Source organism: Nilaparvata lugens, unplaced genomic scaffold, assembly GCF_014356525.2.
Source record: "Nilaparvata lugens isolate BPH unplaced genomic scaffold, ASM1435652v1 scaffold5580, whole genome shotgun sequence".
Lineage (NCBI taxonomy): Eukaryota > Metazoa > Arthropoda > Insecta > Hemiptera > Delphacidae > Nilaparvata > Nilaparvata lugens.
The window spans coordinates 541-20,882 of NW_024091389.1; the positions used below are offsets into that span (position 1 = coordinate 541).

The 20,342-nt window shown below is 34.0% G+C and overlaps 1 protein-coding gene across 1 annotated transcript; it reads right to left on the bottom strand.

Annotated features, from left to right (window-relative positions):
• Window positions 1-758: 758 nt before the first annotated feature.
• LOC120356033 (carnitine O-acetyltransferase-like) lies at window positions 759-19,542 on the bottom strand (the record flags this gene model as incomplete). The annotated part of the gene is made up of 4 exons (XM_039444814.1): window positions 759-881; window positions 4,513-4,644; window positions 7,172-7,272; window positions 19,347-19,542. Coding segments are annotated over 4 exons (552 nt in total), but the record flags the coding sequence as incomplete, so codon positions are not given.
• Window positions 19,543-20,342: the final 800 nt, after the last annotated feature.

Sequence of the window (20,342 nt, forward strand, 5' to 3'; positions counted from 1 at the left end):
TTCATTTCCAGGATAATATAAAAGGAAAAGGAGCCTCCTTCATATACCAATATTAGAGTAAAAATCAGACTATAGAATTATTCGTCATAAACCAGCAGTCGAGTGGATTATAAATTGCATGCAATGACGCATGCAATTAATGTCTCAATGTAACTTGGTAAAAAATCAGCTGTCGTGTGGACTATTAATTGCATGCAATAATTGATAACTCGAAATAGCATAGTATTTTCTCCCGACTTTTCTCTGTTTTCAACTCGGTAAGCTTTTAATGATAGTAGCATATAGTTGTTTACAACAAATTATTATCATTGTCGGTACAACAACCCAAACAGCCATTAGTTTTAACACACCAATATCTCGCCGAAACGACAGGACATAATTTACTCTGACAGTATAAAGCTGCGTATACACATTCGCGCTTCCAACCCGCACCGAGCACGCTCCTCCCTCGTACCGCCCTCGTACGACCATCGAACCACAGTCGCTCCGCCCACGCACCCATCATGTACGTTACGGAAGATGTTAGATCTTCTCGCGTTCCCCGGTCGAACCACTGTTGCTCGCCGGTCGATCATCAATCGCTCTGCTGGAGTGACGTTCGGTTGCGGAGCAGAGCGAAAGTCTGTACGCACCTTTAGAGGAGGCTGTAGTTTATAACTGTGCGAGGTCTACTGTTCACAGAACTACTAGTTTTTTCTAATTAAAACATTGAATTTTAAAATTTTATCAGTTTATTTTCAAATTCATATTCTACTTACCTATAGAAAGCGTACTGCATAGCCATCTGCAGAAAACTGTCAGGACTCAACTTTAAAGTTTTGATGAAGTCCTTGCCGAAAGCATCAAACTTGAAACAGGCCGTTTCAATATCTCCCACTAATCTACAACAAAATACATCATTCGTTTTAGTTCAATTCATTTACTCAACTTTATTCATATATTATTCTCATATTTATTCATATTACTCCCATCTTTATTCATGTTATTCTCATATTTATTCATATTATTCTCATCTTTATTTTAGAACACTTCGCACTGGTTCCACATCGACCACAGGGCTCAGTTTTGGGGCCTTTTCTGTTTCTTGTCTTCGTAAACGACTTCAGCTATAATGTTCCATATTCAAGTGTATTATATGCTGATGACACGACTATTGTTGCTACAGACCCATTGATAGAAAGAGTACAGAATAAACTTGACAATGCTCTGTCTACGGCCAGGACGTGGTATGTGGCCAATGGACTGAAATTGAATGAAGATAAAACTGAGATATTGTTTTTCTCCCTCAAAGACAAGTTGAGTAATGGCCTATTAAACCGGTCAAACTTCTTGGACTTTATATGGACTATAAGCTGAACTGGGACACACATATTGAGCACCTTTCAAAAAAATATCTCGAATAGTCTATTATTGAGAAAACTGAGAGGCTGCGTGAATTTGGATACACTCATATGACCTATTTTGGCTTTTCCACTCACATTTGAGTTATGGTGTGCGTCTATGGGGTAATTCCGTTCATGCTGAAACAGTGTTCTTATGGCGAAAAAAGGCTCTTAGAGCTATCCTAGGACTAACACAGCGCGAGATTCATGCAGGCCACATTTCCCTAATTTGGTATACTAACCCTTCCATCTCTCTTCATTTATTCCAATTTAATTCACGTCAAGAAAAACTCAGAAAAATTTCCCATCCATGAAGATTACCATGCATATAATACCAGGAACAGTAGGAACATTGTAGCACCACAAATGAGACTCACTAAAACTATGAGAAGCCATACTTTCCAACAGTGCATATTGTATAATAAACTGCCTCAAACAACCAGGAATCTGCCTCCAAACAAATTTAAGAAAATTGTATACAGTTATCTGAAAAATAATGCCTTTTACTCACTTGAGGAATACCTGAATACCTGAATTGAATGTATTTTATGTAATGTAGATATGCTTTATCTGTTCAATTTGTATCGTTTTCTGTTCAATTGTGTGTAGACTACTTTTTAAAAGTATATATTATGACTTGCCTAATGCTATAATTGTAGCCTGATGGTTAATAAAACGAATCTTGAATCTTGATAAATGTATTGATCGATATTGCTATTCGATACTCTCGGTTTACCCTTGAAAATTAAGGCACTGGCTCAATATTAAAAGTGATGCCCATCGATTCAAAAATAAATTTCCAAATAGTTAAATATCTAAAATATTTTTGTCTGGTTGAAATAATCTTCAAGTTTTCCAATTGATAAGTTGCTACTAGGGCCCTATTGCATGAGAAAATACAAAATAATAATTACTATCATTAAACGAAATCCAAATAAAATGCTGTAATTCACCCCGAAGACTTCTGCTACTGCAAAATATGACGACAGGGTGAACAGCTAGATAGAAATTCCATCTGTACAAAATAATAATATTAGTAGTCAGTTATTTACTAGAATAGGAAGTTACTAAAATATTAGCTTGTATTTTCCTACAATCGATCATTGAACCTGAAATGGGATATCCATATTAAATTAATTTGCAGAAGGATGAAATACCTCTCTTACAAAATGTATGCAGCTAGAAAAATTCTGAATCTAACTTATATTAAAATGCTTTATTTTGCTATAGTACAGTCGATAATGCAATACGGAGAAGCAGTATGGGGGGAGTGGTGTTATAATTCCCATTTGGAAGAGCTGTTCATAATGCAGAAATTAATAATTAAATCTATTTTAAATAAACCCAGATTTTTCCCGTCTAACCTTATATTCGAGGAATTCAAGGTTTTGACAGACAGTTATATGTTGAAAATGTAATTAAATATTTAATAAAAAATAGAACCAATTTTCCATGCACCAACAACTCATTAAATAGACATTACCGCTTGAGACCTACTTCAAATAAATATGGATATATAATACTAATATGAAACAATTAGACGGCAACTTATTTATCCAAGTACTATAATAATCAATAAAATTTCGGATCATCATCTCAACAATGCTAAAATTGCAAAGAGAATGAAGAAGGAAATCATTAATTGGATAAAAAGCAATTATTTTTCAATCTTTAAATTATTGTAACCGTTTTCTGGATCGTTAATTCACATCCTATCTTCCCTTCCCTCAGCCATGCCTATCTACCTACCTTCTTCCACTTCCCTTTCAGTTACACCTTACCTGCCTATTACATGGGAAACCATAGTTGGCAAGGTATTTTCCCCCTCTTTCTTCCAGCACACATCATTTTAACAATATTGTCTTTTAATGTGTTAACATCATTGTTTTGTTGTATATTGCTTTTACTAATTGTATTTTTGTGTGTTGTGAATAAATTGAAATTGAAATTGAAATTTTCTCATGCAACAGGGACCAGGTATGAATCTATTGCACTTTCCTAACCTATAAAAGGATCAAAATTGTCTTCTCTGTAAAAAACAAACGAATAGTATTAGTAGTCAGTAGTTATCAGAATAGCAAATTACTGAAATATTAGTATAAAACGTTCAATTTTTCTCCTGAAATGATAAATTATCGATCACCTCCATAAAACCTGTTGTTTTTGTATATTTCATTAAATTGTTGTGTAGTTTTGTTTTCTTTTTGTGTTCAAATTGAATTGACACTTGCGAACTCTGCAGACTAATTAGTCTGAACGGAAATTTAATTTTTACAAATATCTGTGCCGGTTGCACAAAATCCGGTTAAATTTTAACCGTTATTAATTTCACGAGAACCAATCTGAGACAGCTTCTCTGATTGGTTCTCGTGGAATTAATCTATATATATAAAAGCGAAATGGCACTCACTCACTCACTGACTGACTGACTGACTCACTCACTCACTCACTCACTCACTCGCAGAACTAAAAATCTACCGGACCAAAAACGTTCAAATTTTGGTAGGTATGTTCAGTTGGCCCTTTAGAGGCGCACTAAGAACGGATTTGGAAAAATTTTGAAAGATACGCCCAAAATCTGCGTTTTTTAGCTTTTTCTCAGATTTATCGAGAACAAATGAACATAAATTGTTCAAATTTGGTACAGAAGCTAAGCTAGGGTGTAATAATGTTGGGTTAGAAGGAATTTAAAATAACGTCAAAGACACGCCCGAAATCTGCGTTTTTCCAGCTTTTTTTGCGCTTTCTCAGCTTTATCAAGAACCAATAATGAACAGAAAATGTTCAAATTTACTACAGAAGCTCAGCTGGGGTGTAATAATTTTGTGTTAGAAGGAATTTGAAATAACGCAAAAGATTCACCCAAAATTAGCGTTTTTTGCGTTTTCTCAGTTCTTTCAAGTAGTAGACAGAAAATGTTTACATTATGCAGGCGAGCGAAGCGAGCCCGCTGATCTCATTTTTGGACGATCCAGTCGGGGGTGCAGGGAGCGGAGCCCCCTGGCTAGACGGATACGGCGAGCGAAGCGAGCATGAAGGCTAGTCACGAATAAAATTCAACCGACTTTTGTGCAAACGGCACGTTGTATTTTTTAATTGTATAAATTAATAACAGGAAAATATAACTTACTCGTCAAGATTGGAAGCAGCTTTTTTGATACGTTGCTCGACTTCTTTCGATAAGCAGAACTCCAATTCTTGTATTTGACAATCAGATTCTGAACAATCCCCGCCGGCTCCACTATCTTTTTCATTGGCTGATCTAAAAAACATGAAGAAAACATCTTTAGATTATCGGATTGATGGAGAAAAGTTTGAAATACTTCTATGGTAAATGGAATATGGTGTTAATGGAAAGATTTTGAGGAATAATGGAAGAGAACCTAAAGCTGCGTTTACACCGGAGTTAATAACACAAGTTTTCAACATTTTTGTTATTAACTGATGTTATTTACAAACGTCACTAACATCGTATTGAGCTGCGTTTACACTAGAGTTAATAACACGAGTTATTAACAAAAGTTATCAACTTGACTGAATCGACAAAAATTTCTCTTAAAAAAAGTTAATAACTCGTGTTTTCAAGAGAAAATTCCTTGTTATTAACAAGATTTATGTTATCCATCGAGAGTCGGTAAAGATCAAAGGAAATGTGTTGTGTTAATAACAAAAGCCTCTTTTATCGCATCAACTTTTGTTAATAACACGTTCCTATCTTCCCCGCACCCCCTCGCCCAGCATCCCTATCCTACAACTACAGCCGCTCCCTAATCACTACAGCTGCAGACGAAACACGTGACAAAGTTATTAACTTTTGTTGATGACAAAACTAGCAGCCAAAAGAAAATGTTTTTAACATAAGTTAATAACTTTTGTTATCAGCTCTGGTGTAAACCATGGCTTACTTTAGATGCGTAGGCCATATCTATAGTAGGCTGTGTGTAAACGCCCTATAATTAGTTTACATTAGAACAGATGGAGATCATTATGTTAATGATCACACCTGTTTCAATTTGAAGTATTCTGAAGAAAATTTTTCTTTCCTTGCCCTATTACCATAGGTAAGGAAAGTATTGCTTTCCCAAAAAAATTAAGGTACCCCAATTTCTAAATTTTTATACGTTTCAAGGTCCCCTGAGTCCAAAAAACTAGTTTTTTGGGTATTGGTCTGTATGTGTGTGTGTGTGTGTGTGTGTGTGTGTGTATGAGTGTATGTGCGTCTGTGTACACGATATCTCATCTCCCAATTAGCGGAATGACTTGAAATTTGGAGCTTAAGGTCCTTTCACTATAAGGATCCGACACGAACAATTTCGATCAAATGCAATTCAAGATGGCGGCTAAAATGGCGAAAATGTTGTCAAAAACAGGGTTTTTCGTGATTTTCTCGGAAACGGCTCCAACGGTTTTGATCAATTTCATACATAAAATAAGCTCTATCAACTTCATTGATAAGCTCTATCAACTTTCACAAGTCCCGTATCTGTAAAAATTTTAGGAGCTCCGCCCCATCGATGCAGATAGATTCCCAATTATCAGGCTTCAGATACAATTGAAACAAAAAAAAAATCAAGTGGAGTAGATTGAGCATGAAAATCTCTACAATTAATGTTCAGTAACATTTTCACCTAAAATTGAAAATAAGCTTTAAATTCGAGAAAATGTGATTATTCAATTGCAAATTATTGTTGATTCTATTAAATCATTCACTATGAAGAGATAGCAGACCTCATGTGTGTCTCCAGCGTTATAATTGCCCTGTCACCAGCTGGCTCAAATCTTTGAATAGTAGACTTGAGATGCGCGGGAACACTAGCGTCAGGTGATCAATTTTCATAAAGGCAAGGAAAGTTGTGTGAGTGCGCCACACCAGATTTTTTGCTTTTTATTCCGGCTGTTATATCATATGAATAGTCTCGTTGAATGAAATCATATGGAAGTCAATTATATTGGTAACAAGATCTTGTTAATAACAAGGAATTTTCTGTTAAAAACACGAGTTATTAACTTTTGTTAAGAGAAATTTTTGACGATTCAGTCAAGTTAATAACTTTTTTTAATAACTCGTATTATTAACTCTAGTGTAAACGCAGCTCAACTGTTCTACTATAGTGAGGTCCACGTTATAATGGCAGTATTTGATCAACATTGGTGTTGCTATCCTTTTCTATCATTCAGCAAATCAGATAGCGCTATCCTTTTCCAGCTCAGCACCGTTGTTGCTAGATCGCTTTTTAACAATGTATAAATGTAATTAATTAACAAAATATTTTATCTCAATCCTGAAAATGCCTAATTTAATAATGATAAATAAAACATAACACATTATTTTATAGTGGGGTGTATATTCATTGAATTATCTTTGCCTATTGAGAAATTATTTAGTGCATACAACTTCATTGTTTTAATTGTTATAGTATTCTAATTTTTAATGTAATTGTTTTTGATGAATAAAATTTATTTTATTTGATTTGAACTGATTATTTAAAACTAGAATGAACAATTGATATCTCGTCAGATAAACCGGTTCAGCAGTGACAAGGCAGAGAATCAGCAACGCTTTTCTTCTATCTTTAACCACTTCTATTAAAACGTGAACACTTCACTTATAGTAATATTTCTTTCTGTTCATGTTTAAAGTAGCCCTTAAATATAAATACGGAATATCACATTATAACGAGGACATAACTATAGTGTCTTTAAGAAAACAAAAAAGGGTACTAGTGAATTATTTATGAAATAATAGAAAAAATATATTTGTTCATTAGAATAAATAAAAAATAACCTACATGTAATCGACTATGTGATCCATCATACGAGCTATGGCCACTCCTTCTGCCGGACTGTGTTCATAGGTTAGACCAACGTGCCCCTCATCACCAATTATAAACTGGAAATTCAACAAAACGCTTGTTAAAATTATGAATGATCACAAATATCAAATTCTAAGTAAAGGGAAATTCACATGTCATGTTTGACTCATAGTTCATAATTTATTTTGGAACATTCTCATGTCATGTTTCATTCATAGTTGAATATTACCATAGATAAAAATACCGTAAGTAGATATCCCATGGTATAGAGCGTTTATGTCGCTACTTTTACTGTTATCTCAAGCCGATTATTGTCGATTTTTACTGTTTTGACCGGGTGAGAATGTATGAACGGCATAAATGAGAAGCTACCAACGTCGCACAACTTCAAGGGAAAGAACTACATGGACTATCGGCTTGAGATAACAGTAAAAGTTGCGACATAAACGCCCTATACCATGGGACATCTACCTATGCTATTGTTTTTCTATGATATTACTAACGACATGAGGTAGAGTGGACAATACTATCCAAACTTCGACACATCATCTAATATTATATTCTATCCTGTTCTACAGTTCATAATTCATTTATTTTTACATCACCAGATATACTGGTATCAGCTATCATCTATTGTAGGCAGTGGCAACGCAGAGAATCGGCAAAGATATTCTCTATCTTTCTCAACTGCCGTTATAACATGAATATCACTATAATAGACTCCCTTTGTATCAGCCTGCAACGTAAACGCGATGCTGTGAGAATGTACAGAACGTCCCACTTGTCTCAGTTTGGCTAGAATAGACACTCTCAGATTTGAAATCTTTCAGATCTGAGGTACTCACTCTACCTCTAATCATACCTTGGTATAATTCTACGGGTTTCATTCGAAAGTGTGATATCTCAAAAGTGCAAGTATTTAAACTTTTCGTTATTATGTTTAATATCGGGGCACCGAGCTTCGCTCGTTATTTATTTATTGACTTTTGATAAACCAAACACAATTCTTTAAAAGGATTGGGGAAGTACTAACAGCACAGCCCAAAACTGTTTCTTTCCCGAATTTTGATTTATACACTATAAATAGTCCAGAAAGTAGGTTATGTTCCATACACTTGAATTCAGGTTCAATTTTCTGTTCAAACATTTGAAAACAAAAAAATTATAATTTAGATTAAATACAAACCAAATTTAAATAACAAAATAACACTCACTAATCACTTGAAATTGTCAAATAATGATCAACTTTGAAAATTATTATATACTCTAGTTTAGGAGGATTATCATGTCATGTCAACAAATCAGATTATGTTGATCAAATCGATTAAATTGTTTAGCTAGATAAAATTTCTCGCTGTTTGATTATGATTACACAGCTGGAAATAATTCTGTCTCTCTCCCACACAGGCACACACATCTTCTGTTATCGAGAGACGACGAAATTATCATCTGTTTTCCAAGGATGAATTATCCTTTTAATGTCGTTCAGCGAGTTTTCCAAAGAATGAGACCTAGTGCAATCGAATCTTTATATCATAAAACTAATATGTTCCAAATTTCGTGAAAATCGTTAGAGCCGTTTTCGAGATCCGTAAAACATAAATAACCTGATATAAAAATAGCCAGATATAAAAATTACCAGATATTTACAGAAATTGCTCGCTTAATATAATAGGATTATATAAAATTATCAACACATTTCAAATAATATTAAAATAATGCCATTTAAGAGCCAAAACCTAACCACCCCTAACCTTTCCTTTCACCTTTAATGCCCGGTCTACACGACAACGATATTAGCGCAAACCTGGCAGGTTTGCGCTAAGTTTGCGTCGTGTAGACGGGAGATCATTGTAAATTTCTGAGGTTTGAAGGTTTGTGCTTTTTTCGATCAATCTCAGCCAGGTTTGCGTCAAGTTTTCTAGGAAACGATTATGTCTCATCTATCCATCAAAAACTAAATCGCTTCAAAATGAAGATAGAGAATTCGCGATTTTATATTCGGAGTTACTATTCTTCTCAAGTTTATAAACACTTCAAAGACTTCGTATAGAATTTATATAGTTTAAATGTATATTTAGAGTATGGATACTTAATACTCGAATTACTATAGAGTTCCTACTACTACAATTTTACTATAGTAAAAGATAAGAACACTATATATGATTGTTTTATCGTCATATTGTTATGGATAGTTATATTGATTTGTTATCTATTGATGTGTTATGCAATTATTTTAATAGGATGTAAAAATTTAAAATTTGTTGAAGACAGTTACAATGAAACATTAGTATTATCTATTCGTGTGTTATCTATCGATGTGTTATGCAATTATTTCAATAGCATGTAAAAATTTAAAATTTGTTAGAGACCGTTAAAATGAAATAATAGTATTATTATCTATTAATGTGTTATCTATTGATATGGTATGCAATTATTTAAATAGCATTTAAAAAGTTGAAATATTGTTAATGTAAGAGCAACTCTTTGTATGAGCTAACGCTTTAAACAAATAAACTTATTTATTTATTTAACTATACATGATTACCTACACAATTAGTTTCATATTACTGTTAAGTAGTAGCTTATTCAACCAATTCCGACTCCACTTACTTCTAGGGTTTTCCCCCTTTTTTTTTAAATAATTTTTTAAAGGCAGATAGCATAGATGAACAACAAGAGTAGCTCGTCCATTGCGGGTGAGGAACACAAACTGCACTGCACAACACAATCGATAGCGAACTGAATAGAATCTCACTTCTTCTGTGGTGTGACTCTCTTGAGGTTTGTGTAAAAGTTGGTGTCGTGTGAACAGAGATTTGAGCAAACTTGGCTCAGTGCCAGATTTGCGTAAACCTGGCTTTGAGCCAAGTTTGCGCAAATATCGTTGTCGTGTAGACCCGGTGAACCGAAATATTCTTAGTGCGAAATAGTCTTAGTATGCTACGTCATTTTGACGTCACCGGGCATGCGCAGAAGGCCGAAATAGAAATAGTAGTCATGCGCACTGGTCGAAATATTCTTAGTATAATGTCGTCATCAATGACGTCATTGCGCATGCGCTGTACAGTTCTACACTATCACAGCAACAAGTTTATGCTCACGCACGCGAGTCCGCGTGATCAGTGTTACCAACAATAGAAACTCTAAACTATAATTTCCCTATGCATTCCTACAGCAAGATTTCTTTCCTAGCAATAGCTTGGCACAATATCAGATCATTACTGTAGTAACTCAAAAAAGCTGTATTGTGGGAAAACAGCTTTTATGTTTCTACTCTAGGGGAATTATCTATTAGAAGTGAACTATAAACAATCAATATTCATTTGATGAATTAATAGATTACTATGGCATTTCTTCCCACCTTATCATTCATCAAATCGATTTTTGAGGCTAAATAATTTTTTTTTAAGGTAAATATCAACTTATTTCGAGTTTATACAGTAATGCATAGGAAGTTGAGTTCAATTTTTCTTCTTGATATCATCTGGTGAAATTCAAACGATAAAACATTTTTATCTGGAGATTGATTAATTAGTTTATTGATCATATTAGCAATTATTAGTTTTATATTTCATTTCAAATTGAGTTGAGGGTCAAGTTGAGGGTCTCAACCAACTTATTTTTTAATTCCTCACACTAACCTTTCAAATCAATGTGAAGCGACTGTATTCAAATTCACACCATTCTTCTACAACGGATGATTATTATTTTCAAGGGTGCCCAGGGGATGCATATTACATGGGGGGAGAGTTTCTTAATTCAGTGGGGGGAGGGTGTGTTCACCCGTGTTATCATAACAATAATTTCAATCTTTTAATTTGTTCCTTTCAATAGATTCAATGCTTCACATTGAGTTGTGATCGATAGATAGATACTATATCAATAGATAGACTACTATAGATATTATAGACTAACATGATAGAACATAATTTCGACTTAGATTACATCATCATCAGTATTTTCAATTCTTTTAAAATGATATTCTATTGATTTGGAATGTTTACTCAAAATCAAGAGGAAGAAGACTTTCAATGATATAAAATGAAACACATGTTGCAATCTATCATTATGACAATAATCCAAGGTTATGCTTCACGAAGTTCCATGATGATTTTGCAATTGCATTTCTTTTGTTATTCCAAACTCTCCAATAACTCTTCAGTTAATTATTAATTAAAATATAATTATATGAGAGATTTTGAATATAAACATTAATAATTAGAGCTTACACATAATATTAAAATTCATATTCATAATCATATTATGATGACTGCTGCAACAGATTAAAATATCAATATTTCGATATCTTTGTCTTTTCAAGTTTTCTTCAATTTTTAAATGAGAAAGAAAGACTTTTAAAAGATACAGAGAAATTTTAAGACTTTCAAGATACAGAGTATTGAATACAGACTTTTGAATACCGATTTCCATTCAAGTTTATACTTTTGACCAAGCTTGTACTTGAAATCGTTTTGGATAGGGCCTAAGAGATACTTAGGTTTCACTCCAATTGAAATTTCGTGGGGTACTAATCCCCCCTCCCCCGTCTATGCGTTCTTGAAATTCTTGGGTTCTCTCTAAATCAATAAAATTCTTGTGTGGGGGTCCCAAAAAAGCTAGTGATGTAGTATGACTGACGAAAATTTGTATAGATGGGGGGGAGTGTGTGTAGAAGCTAATTTTTTTCTGAATCAATGGGGTGGAGGGTAAGGGGTCAACCGAGTAAAGCAAGTTTGATAATGATCTTGATGTGTTGTGAAAATCATTACTTCAATACTTCAGTATCTTATCATTCAGAACACTTTATAAAACTTTAATAGCCTTCACTTGATAATACTCGATAATACTTTCATATACTTGGCAATACACAAAATTATGGTGGAGAGGCTACTGATCCATGACAGACGGCAATCATAAGTGTGGTGATTTGAATTTCGACAATGTATAGGATGTATTGGGCCATCTATACAATCATGGTCGAAGACTAAAGATAATACACTATAGCTCTCTAGAATCGACATCCACGAGAATAACATTCACAATTTTAAACTACCATAAACTATAACTTCGCTTTGCTCTTTGAATAGGAATAGAATTAGTGTTAAGAAGCCAATCAAATAAATGAATTCTATATAATAAGAAGCCTATAATTGTAATAGTGTGAAATTGAGTGAATGTTATTGCAGTTTTTTTGTGTATCAGGTCTAAACCTGAGGTTAAATTCTTAAAGTATTTTTCATTGAAGTTCCTGGCTCGTAGTTATTAGTTGCTAAAATAGGTGACGATTAAATATTGCTGAGAATCTGTGCATTTGGATTGACGAATCCACTGTAAGCTCCCAACTAATCACAGATTCAAATAGATGTTTAATAGTAGTATAATGTCAGTAAATTTTACAGGAGAGGAGAAACTCTCCACCGTTTACATTGGTGCACAACGGTGGGATAGACTGCAAGAGTGTCTTTCGAACCTCATGTCTAAGAAGTAAGATAAGAAAGAAGTAAGGATAAGAAGTAAGAACTTTAGTTAGTTCTTAGTTCTTGAAGACCTAAACTTTATTTTAGTTCTTTGTAATTAATATTGCACGTTGTGCCATGAAGATTAACTAAGTCATGGTATAAAGAAATTCTCGGCGACATAATTTGATATCCGGTGTGAGGTGAAGAGGTTTATAGAACACCTCCACCGGTTACAGATTGATTGATATCCGGTGTGAGGTAAATTGGTTTATAAAACACCTCCACCGGTTCATTATAAAATACCTCTCTAGTATTCAATGTATTGATATCACTGCGACTTTGATGTGCCTCTCCTTACAAATAACTACTTCCCTCTCAATGGAACACTTGAAAAAAATGTTTGCAAACTGGCTAGGGAAACAATAGTACCATCTGTACTCCCAGAATTCGAAGAAACTATACTATAGTGTGAGGGTCATCTATTGTTGTAGATATTCTTATTGTTATGAATATTCGACACTTTCCTTCGAACCTTCCAGATTGTAGACTGGACAGAAAATAAGCCCTTTTGAGAAAAGCACCATGTTCCTTCCGAAAAGAGTTTCAGCTAGAAAAGGTTTTGTTATGGAATACGTTTGAACCTCCGATAACATCACCCTATGTTTTTGGCGACCCATTTCCCTCTTAGCAGGTCACTTTCGACTCATTTATGTAATTCGAACAAGAATGCAGCTTTCAAAGCCAAACAGCAATACACACGTGGATACAAGGAACTTCTTTCCTTTTCAAAGAAGTTGAGTGAATATTTCAAGATGATAATACAATATTGTCCATATATGATTTGCTAATAATAAGGATGGAGAAGAGAATTACAATCATATTACTTTCTCTTATTCATATTCATATTCATTTTCTCTTAATCATATTCATTCGCAAAGTTGAAAAATCTTTCCTGTTGAATCCATTATAAAAAACGTGAATTATCTCGATTTCCGAGTTTCAAAAATGGCCATGAAAAATTTTTTGTGGAATCTATCGATTGGAACTCAACAGTTATGTAATCAGGGTGATTCCCCCGCCTAGAACTGTGGTTCTCACCTCTCAAATTTTCAAACTCAGTATTCTTTTGGTGAAAACGTGAATTTTCTCGATTTACGAGTTTAAACTAGCCATAAATAATTCCGTATTTAATTTTTTCATTATAACTTACTGGCTCTGAATCTACGATGACTCCTCTTCATAGAACTTTCATAATCGATGATCTATAAGCATATTTTGTGCTCATCTGACCAAAATACATTTATTTTGAAGAACTTGAAGGGCATTATTTTTTTGAATCCTGTTGTTCCAATATTTACATGGAACTATTGTCATAACTCATAAGGAACTATGGAACTATTGATTCTACATCCAGAACAGTCAATTTTCGATGTAGTTCTGGATAATGTTCTTCCAACTTTACACTGGCGTTGATAATATATAGTAACAAGCGCTGGCTTATCTTCGACCTCTATTATTCGTAGTTTTGCATGCATAAACTCTCAATAATTATTCATATATTCTATATTTAATTCATACATCAAGAATCAAGGGAAGAAAGATAATGATTACAGTGTGGACTAATGGCTAACTATTAAGTTGATTGAATATTTTTTTAATCAGCTTATAATTCTGAAATTTTTCATCTGCCATTTTAAAAATATGTCAATAGTTTTTCAATTTCAAATTTGCATTTTATAACTATTTTCATATTGTATTCGATTTTTTTACAATATCTGTGATTGATCATTGAATATATTTATTATTCTGCGATTTGAATGATTTATTTATAACCATCCATAATAAGTATCATCCTCCTCCTTCTCCTCCTCCTCCTCCTCCTCCTCCTCATCCTCCTCCTCCTCCTTCTCCAGAGTATGATAGCTGATGGCAAATGCATTTGAATGCATCAATCAATAGACCACATCATGTAAGATTTACCGATCAACTAAGTTCATTTTCAATAAAGACGTGCAACTATGAGCTCATTCCAGGAAATACAAGTATTAGATAGTTGTTTCCTTCTAAAGAATGTCTCCTTTTGTCAAATGTGGTGCATATAATATATGAGTGCATATTATATGGTGCATATAATGTGAGTGGGTGAGTGTGCGTGTTCATTGAATCATAGGTATATGCTTAGTTTTGCCATGTGTAGACAAGAATGTCAAGTCAAGGACCAACTAGTGTCCATGAGACGGCAGCCCAGTATTAGTCTTCAAAGGCAAAACAAAAACAACCCCTAAAAAGAAACTGAAAAATAATTCTTTTCATACGTGAACACATAGTTAAGAAGAATCTAACGTGATAATGTGCCTGCCTGATTTTCCCTCTGCCAAGTCTACAGAAGAGTAAGATCTGTCACATAGGTGTAAAGTGAAATTTCGTCCCCGAAGATTGTATGTTCCAAGTTTTCAAAACTGAATAATCATGGAAAGAGTAATTAAAAATGCTCTACAACATCTTTTTGTATAAAGTCTCAAATCTATCTATGTCGGAGCTGGCAATACTGGTACAGAGAATTTATAATACAATACAAGAAGAATCACACAAAGAATGTTTCGTTTACCATAAGTCAATAAATCAATTTTCAAGCAATCGTTCCAATATGTAGCTCCAAAATACTTCAATCACTACCATACGAAATTAATCATCTGAAAATTAAGTCTTTTTACTTTCCTTGCCCTATTACCATAGGTAAGGAAAGTATTGCTTTCCGAAAAAATTATTAGGTACCCCAATATACAATTTCTATACGTTTCAAGGTCCCCTGAGTCCAAAAAAGTGTTTTGGGTATTGGTCTGTGTGTGTGTGTGTGTGTGTGTGTGTGTGGTTGTGTGTGTGTGTGTGTGTATGTGCGTCTGTGTACGACATATCTCATCTCCCAATTACGGAATAACTTTAGGTCCTTACACTATAATGATCCGACACGAACAATTTCGATCAAATGCAATACAAGATGGCGGCTAAAATGGCGAAAATGTTGTGAAAAGCAGGGTTTTTGCGATTTTCTCAAAAACGGCTCCAACGATTTTGATCAAATTAATACCTAAAATAGTCATTGATAAGCTATATCAACTGCCACAAGTCCCATATCTGTAAAAATTTCAGGAGCTCCGCCTCATCTATGCAAAGATTGATTTTAGATTTCCTTCCAATTGTCAGGTCTCATATAATTTAAACGGAAATTTTCTAGTGGAAACGATCGAGCATGAAGAACTGTACAATTAATGTTCAGTAACATTTTCACCTAAAATTGAAAATAAGCTCGGAATTCGAGAAAATGTTATTATTCAATTGCAAACTGTTGATTCTATTAAAACATTCACTATAAAGAGATAGCAGACTTCGAGTGTCTCCAGCGTTATTTTCCTGTCCCCAGCTGGCTCAGATCTTGGAATAGTAGACTTGAGATGCGCGGAACACTAGCGTCAGGTGATCAATTTTCATAACGGCAAGGAAAGTTGTGTGAGTGCGCCAGATTTTTAAAAACTTTTAAGACCTTGGCTGGTGTCTTTCCAAGAATTAGTTTTTCTTGATGCAACACTGACATAAGTATGAATATGTTTATAGTAGGTACATAAGGTAGTAGAAGCAGGTTACATAATAATATACAGATTCAGCATTATATACATATACATTTTTTCTCTTTTCGATAATTAGAATCGTGAATAACACATGTGAGAGATAAAGTTGAGTAGTAATGGTTTTTAATACATTCATATAAAAAATAATAATGATAGCCTACATTTTTTGAATATTCTGATAAATTGTATTGGTTGTATATTTTTTTCTCATTGGTTTGCAGACGTCAAGGAGTGCAAGAGATTTTTAATTAATGCTGGACTCAAAAATCAATGGATTTTATTTTGTATAATTTCAAATCAAGTCATAACCATTTATGTAACTTTTTTAGTACCCAATGATGATTTTTTTTTCTGTAAGTTGACCACGAATACTGGTTAGAGTGATCAACTTAGTTCCTATTTGTAAACTGTAATTTGCTATGTTTTTGTGAAAAGGAATCAATAAATTTCATTTCATTTTTTCATTTTGAACGTAATTAATTTTACGAGAGCCTGTCGGAGAAGCCTTCTTTTATAAAAGGCCTTCTCTGATTGGTTCTCGTAAAGTTAATCATGGTTAAAATTTAATCAGCTTCTGTGCAACAAGGCCTACTTTTCAAATTCATCTGATTTTGAAGCTTCTCTTCAATTAGATTGATAATTAAGTTATAACTCTCAATATAATTTATCAAGTTTTTTCATTTATTATGCTTTTTCAAGTGTAATAATAATTTGTTTCATCTTTCTGATCAACCGAGATACAAATTTTTTAGTATAATGTATATTTGGACTGTAAATTTTGTGACTTTATAAAAGTGTTTTCATAACCTCATTTGAACTATTTTATCAAAATTAGGAGAGGAATATTTTGGGTTTATCCTGTTGATTCTCTCCCAAACATTAATTGATGTTGTGATTAAGGAAGTAATAAATGTAAATGTAAATATAATGTCATAACTCTCATAACACTGTTAAAACATAATAATCACTTGATATGTATTGAGCACTACCTTTGGTTTTATTAGGGAAATTGATTTGGAGCTTTTATTTGCATAAATCAATATACTTCATAGGTAACAAATAGCAAGATGTACCCTGTTGTAATTATATTTTCAAATGGCTGCAAGGGACCATTCCGTTATGCACTACCATTCTGGGTAAAAGAGGATCTTCGAGCAATAAACGTTCCCTTTTAGGTTATCTTACTGTTGTTATGGATACTCGCATTCCGTGCGACGTCATTTCCTAAGAATATTCTGGTGACGTCATAGTGACTAAGAATATCACTGCATGTGTATGCGCGTGCGTACGTTGCCCTGTGACGTAACGTACTAAGACTATTTCGCACTAAGAATATTTCGTTACACCGGCATAAGAAGCCCTACACACCTACGAATTCGGCTCGCAGATTTGGCCTGTCTTGGCTCGGCTCGGGAGAAAACCGTGAGTGTGTAGGCGATTTTATTGCGAGCCGAGCCAGGCCAACTCCGTCCAAGCTACTGGCGCAGCTCGCTCGGCTCGGCTCGGGCGAAATCCGTGAGTGTGTAGGCTCTCCCGGCCGGGAGCGTGTAGTTACCAAAAATCGAAATCGCCTAAAAATCGAGATAGCAAAATTTTGATTCCAGATTCGGATTCAGCGCCCTCGAATTATCAAATAGTTTGCGGCAATTCTAAAATTGTCGAAAATAAAAACTCCGTGAGCACTTTAATGTTATGAATGAAGAATCCTATTTCTATGAAGAATTTGGTTGAACCTATAGCAAGAAAGAACTAGTACCGTACAATAATAATACCAGTGTTTCCTCAAAATTTTTATTAGCTGTAGAATAAACATATTTCAATTTTTTATTCAAAAAAATTGACTTATTTTTATATTATTTTTGTCTACTTGTGTAAAATTTTATTGAGGAAGCTGAAATTGAATCACAATTTTTTGTCCTCATTTTTACAAGATAATATTGAGTATGACAACCTTTTCCAATCATCGAATTGTCATAGTATTTTGAATACTATCTTACATGAGATGTAAAGAGTTCTATACAGTACTTATTGGGAGCTGGTTGAGGGTTTACAGTATTTATTTCCGAGGTCCCAACAGTTTATTAATGAAGAATTACATTCTATTAAGAAAGTTATTTATCTTTTATTTTATTACGTGATAATGGGGAAATTTTCTGATTTTTAATTTCATATTTGGATTCATCTTTTCAAAGTTTAGAATAAAAAAAAGTTTTTAAAAAGTTTATGTTTAGAACTGAACTTTCAAGTGTTTGAACACTTCTAAAAATCTTTGCCTGTCCCTTTGTGAACAAAACATTATTATCTTATTAATCTAGTACGTTTTTACTATGATAAAGCTATATTAGCTTTATAAAGCTATATAAAGCTATGATAAAGCTATATAGAGCTATGAGCTATATAAAGCTATTATGTAGAGGAGGCCAAAGTCCACCCAGGACTGTAGAGCCACATAAAGTACAGTAAGTATATAAAGCTATATTTTACTATAGTAGAAAGCTATATTAAAAACAGTCATAAGTCCATTGTAACTCCCTTGGGTCGCTGAATTCAAATCTGAAATCAAAATTCCTCTATCTCCATTATTGGACGATTTAGATTTTAGTGGAGAGGATAGCCTTGAAAAGTACGGCAGGCGGGGTTCGCGTTGATTACTACTAGTGTGTAGTGATTTTGGTTTGATTTGATTAAGGTGTGTAGGGCCCTTAAAACCTAATTGAACAGAGCCTTTCAGGTTATGTTCACGCACTAGACCTTAGACCATTTATAGAGTAGACACGGCCAATTGTATATTCATACTAAAAGTCGTTGAAGCCAACATCTGTACTGCCAAATTCGCCCACGTTGACGTCACAACAGTTTGTTGTGTAAGTGTTTGTGGTGTTTAACTTACATTTGTTGAACAATGCATTATTGTTAGCTTGGTTGTGACGTCAATATGGGCGGATTTGGTAGTAGATGTTGGCTACAGAGGCTAGACTTCCCAGCGTGTCTACTCTATAAATGGTCTAAGCACTAGACAAATTGAAATCTCAGGCACTCCCAAATCTACATTGAATGGATGACCTGTACGGGTGGGTACCTGAATGGGTTTGTCGTACCAGCGTTGCCCCCCGTTGTACCTGTTCCCCCACCATGCATGCACAGACTGGCGGCCAGTTTCATGTCGTGGAACTGTACTGGTGCGGGGGGCAGTTGACTGTCAAAACACAACACAAACAACGAGTCGGCATTGTGTCCAGTGAGCGCCAGTTCTCTTCGTCTGAAAACAATAAAAAATAATACGATGTCATCAGGTAGGACGGCTTGGAATTGTATCAACTACCACTCATTTCCTTACTTGTAGGCTATTCCAAAAGTATTCTATGAATATAATAAAATCCTATTATACTGGTAGTTCTGTGAACAGTAGACCTCACGCAGTATTCTCATCCACAAGTACCTGATTGAAACTACAGTAATTATATTACCCACAATATGGCCATTGGAATTTTTTTTCCCGCCGCCGCCATGAAGATTCCAAATTTTTGAATTTTACAATGGAGCTTATAGGCGATTATAAGTCAAATCGCTTGCCTTTACTTATTAAAGGAAATTTTTGTGATTATTAACTTCGATATAATTTCTTTAATGTTTTTTCTATATTCCCAATATAGTTTTGGAACTTGAAATAGTGATTCTTAGATAATAGCGAGTAAAATGAAAGGTGGTAACGTAACCTGAAAGCTGAATCTCCAAAAACTTTTGGAATATGTCATGATATTGTAATAATTTTGTTCCATTGACAAAAAATAATGAATTTCTCATATCTATTTGTGGAAATATGATGGAATTCTCATCCCACAATAGATTCCATAACATTCAAATATTTTTGTTTTATTATTTGACAGCCAATACGTCCTGACGAAAATATTGTAACAACAACATTGTATATAAACTGTAGAAAAAGCCAATAGTTCTACTTAATGATTTTAATTAACATGTACAATTGACAAATAAACACAATTGAAAAACACATAGCCCATTATTATTACATAACCATTATTCTTATATTATTAATTA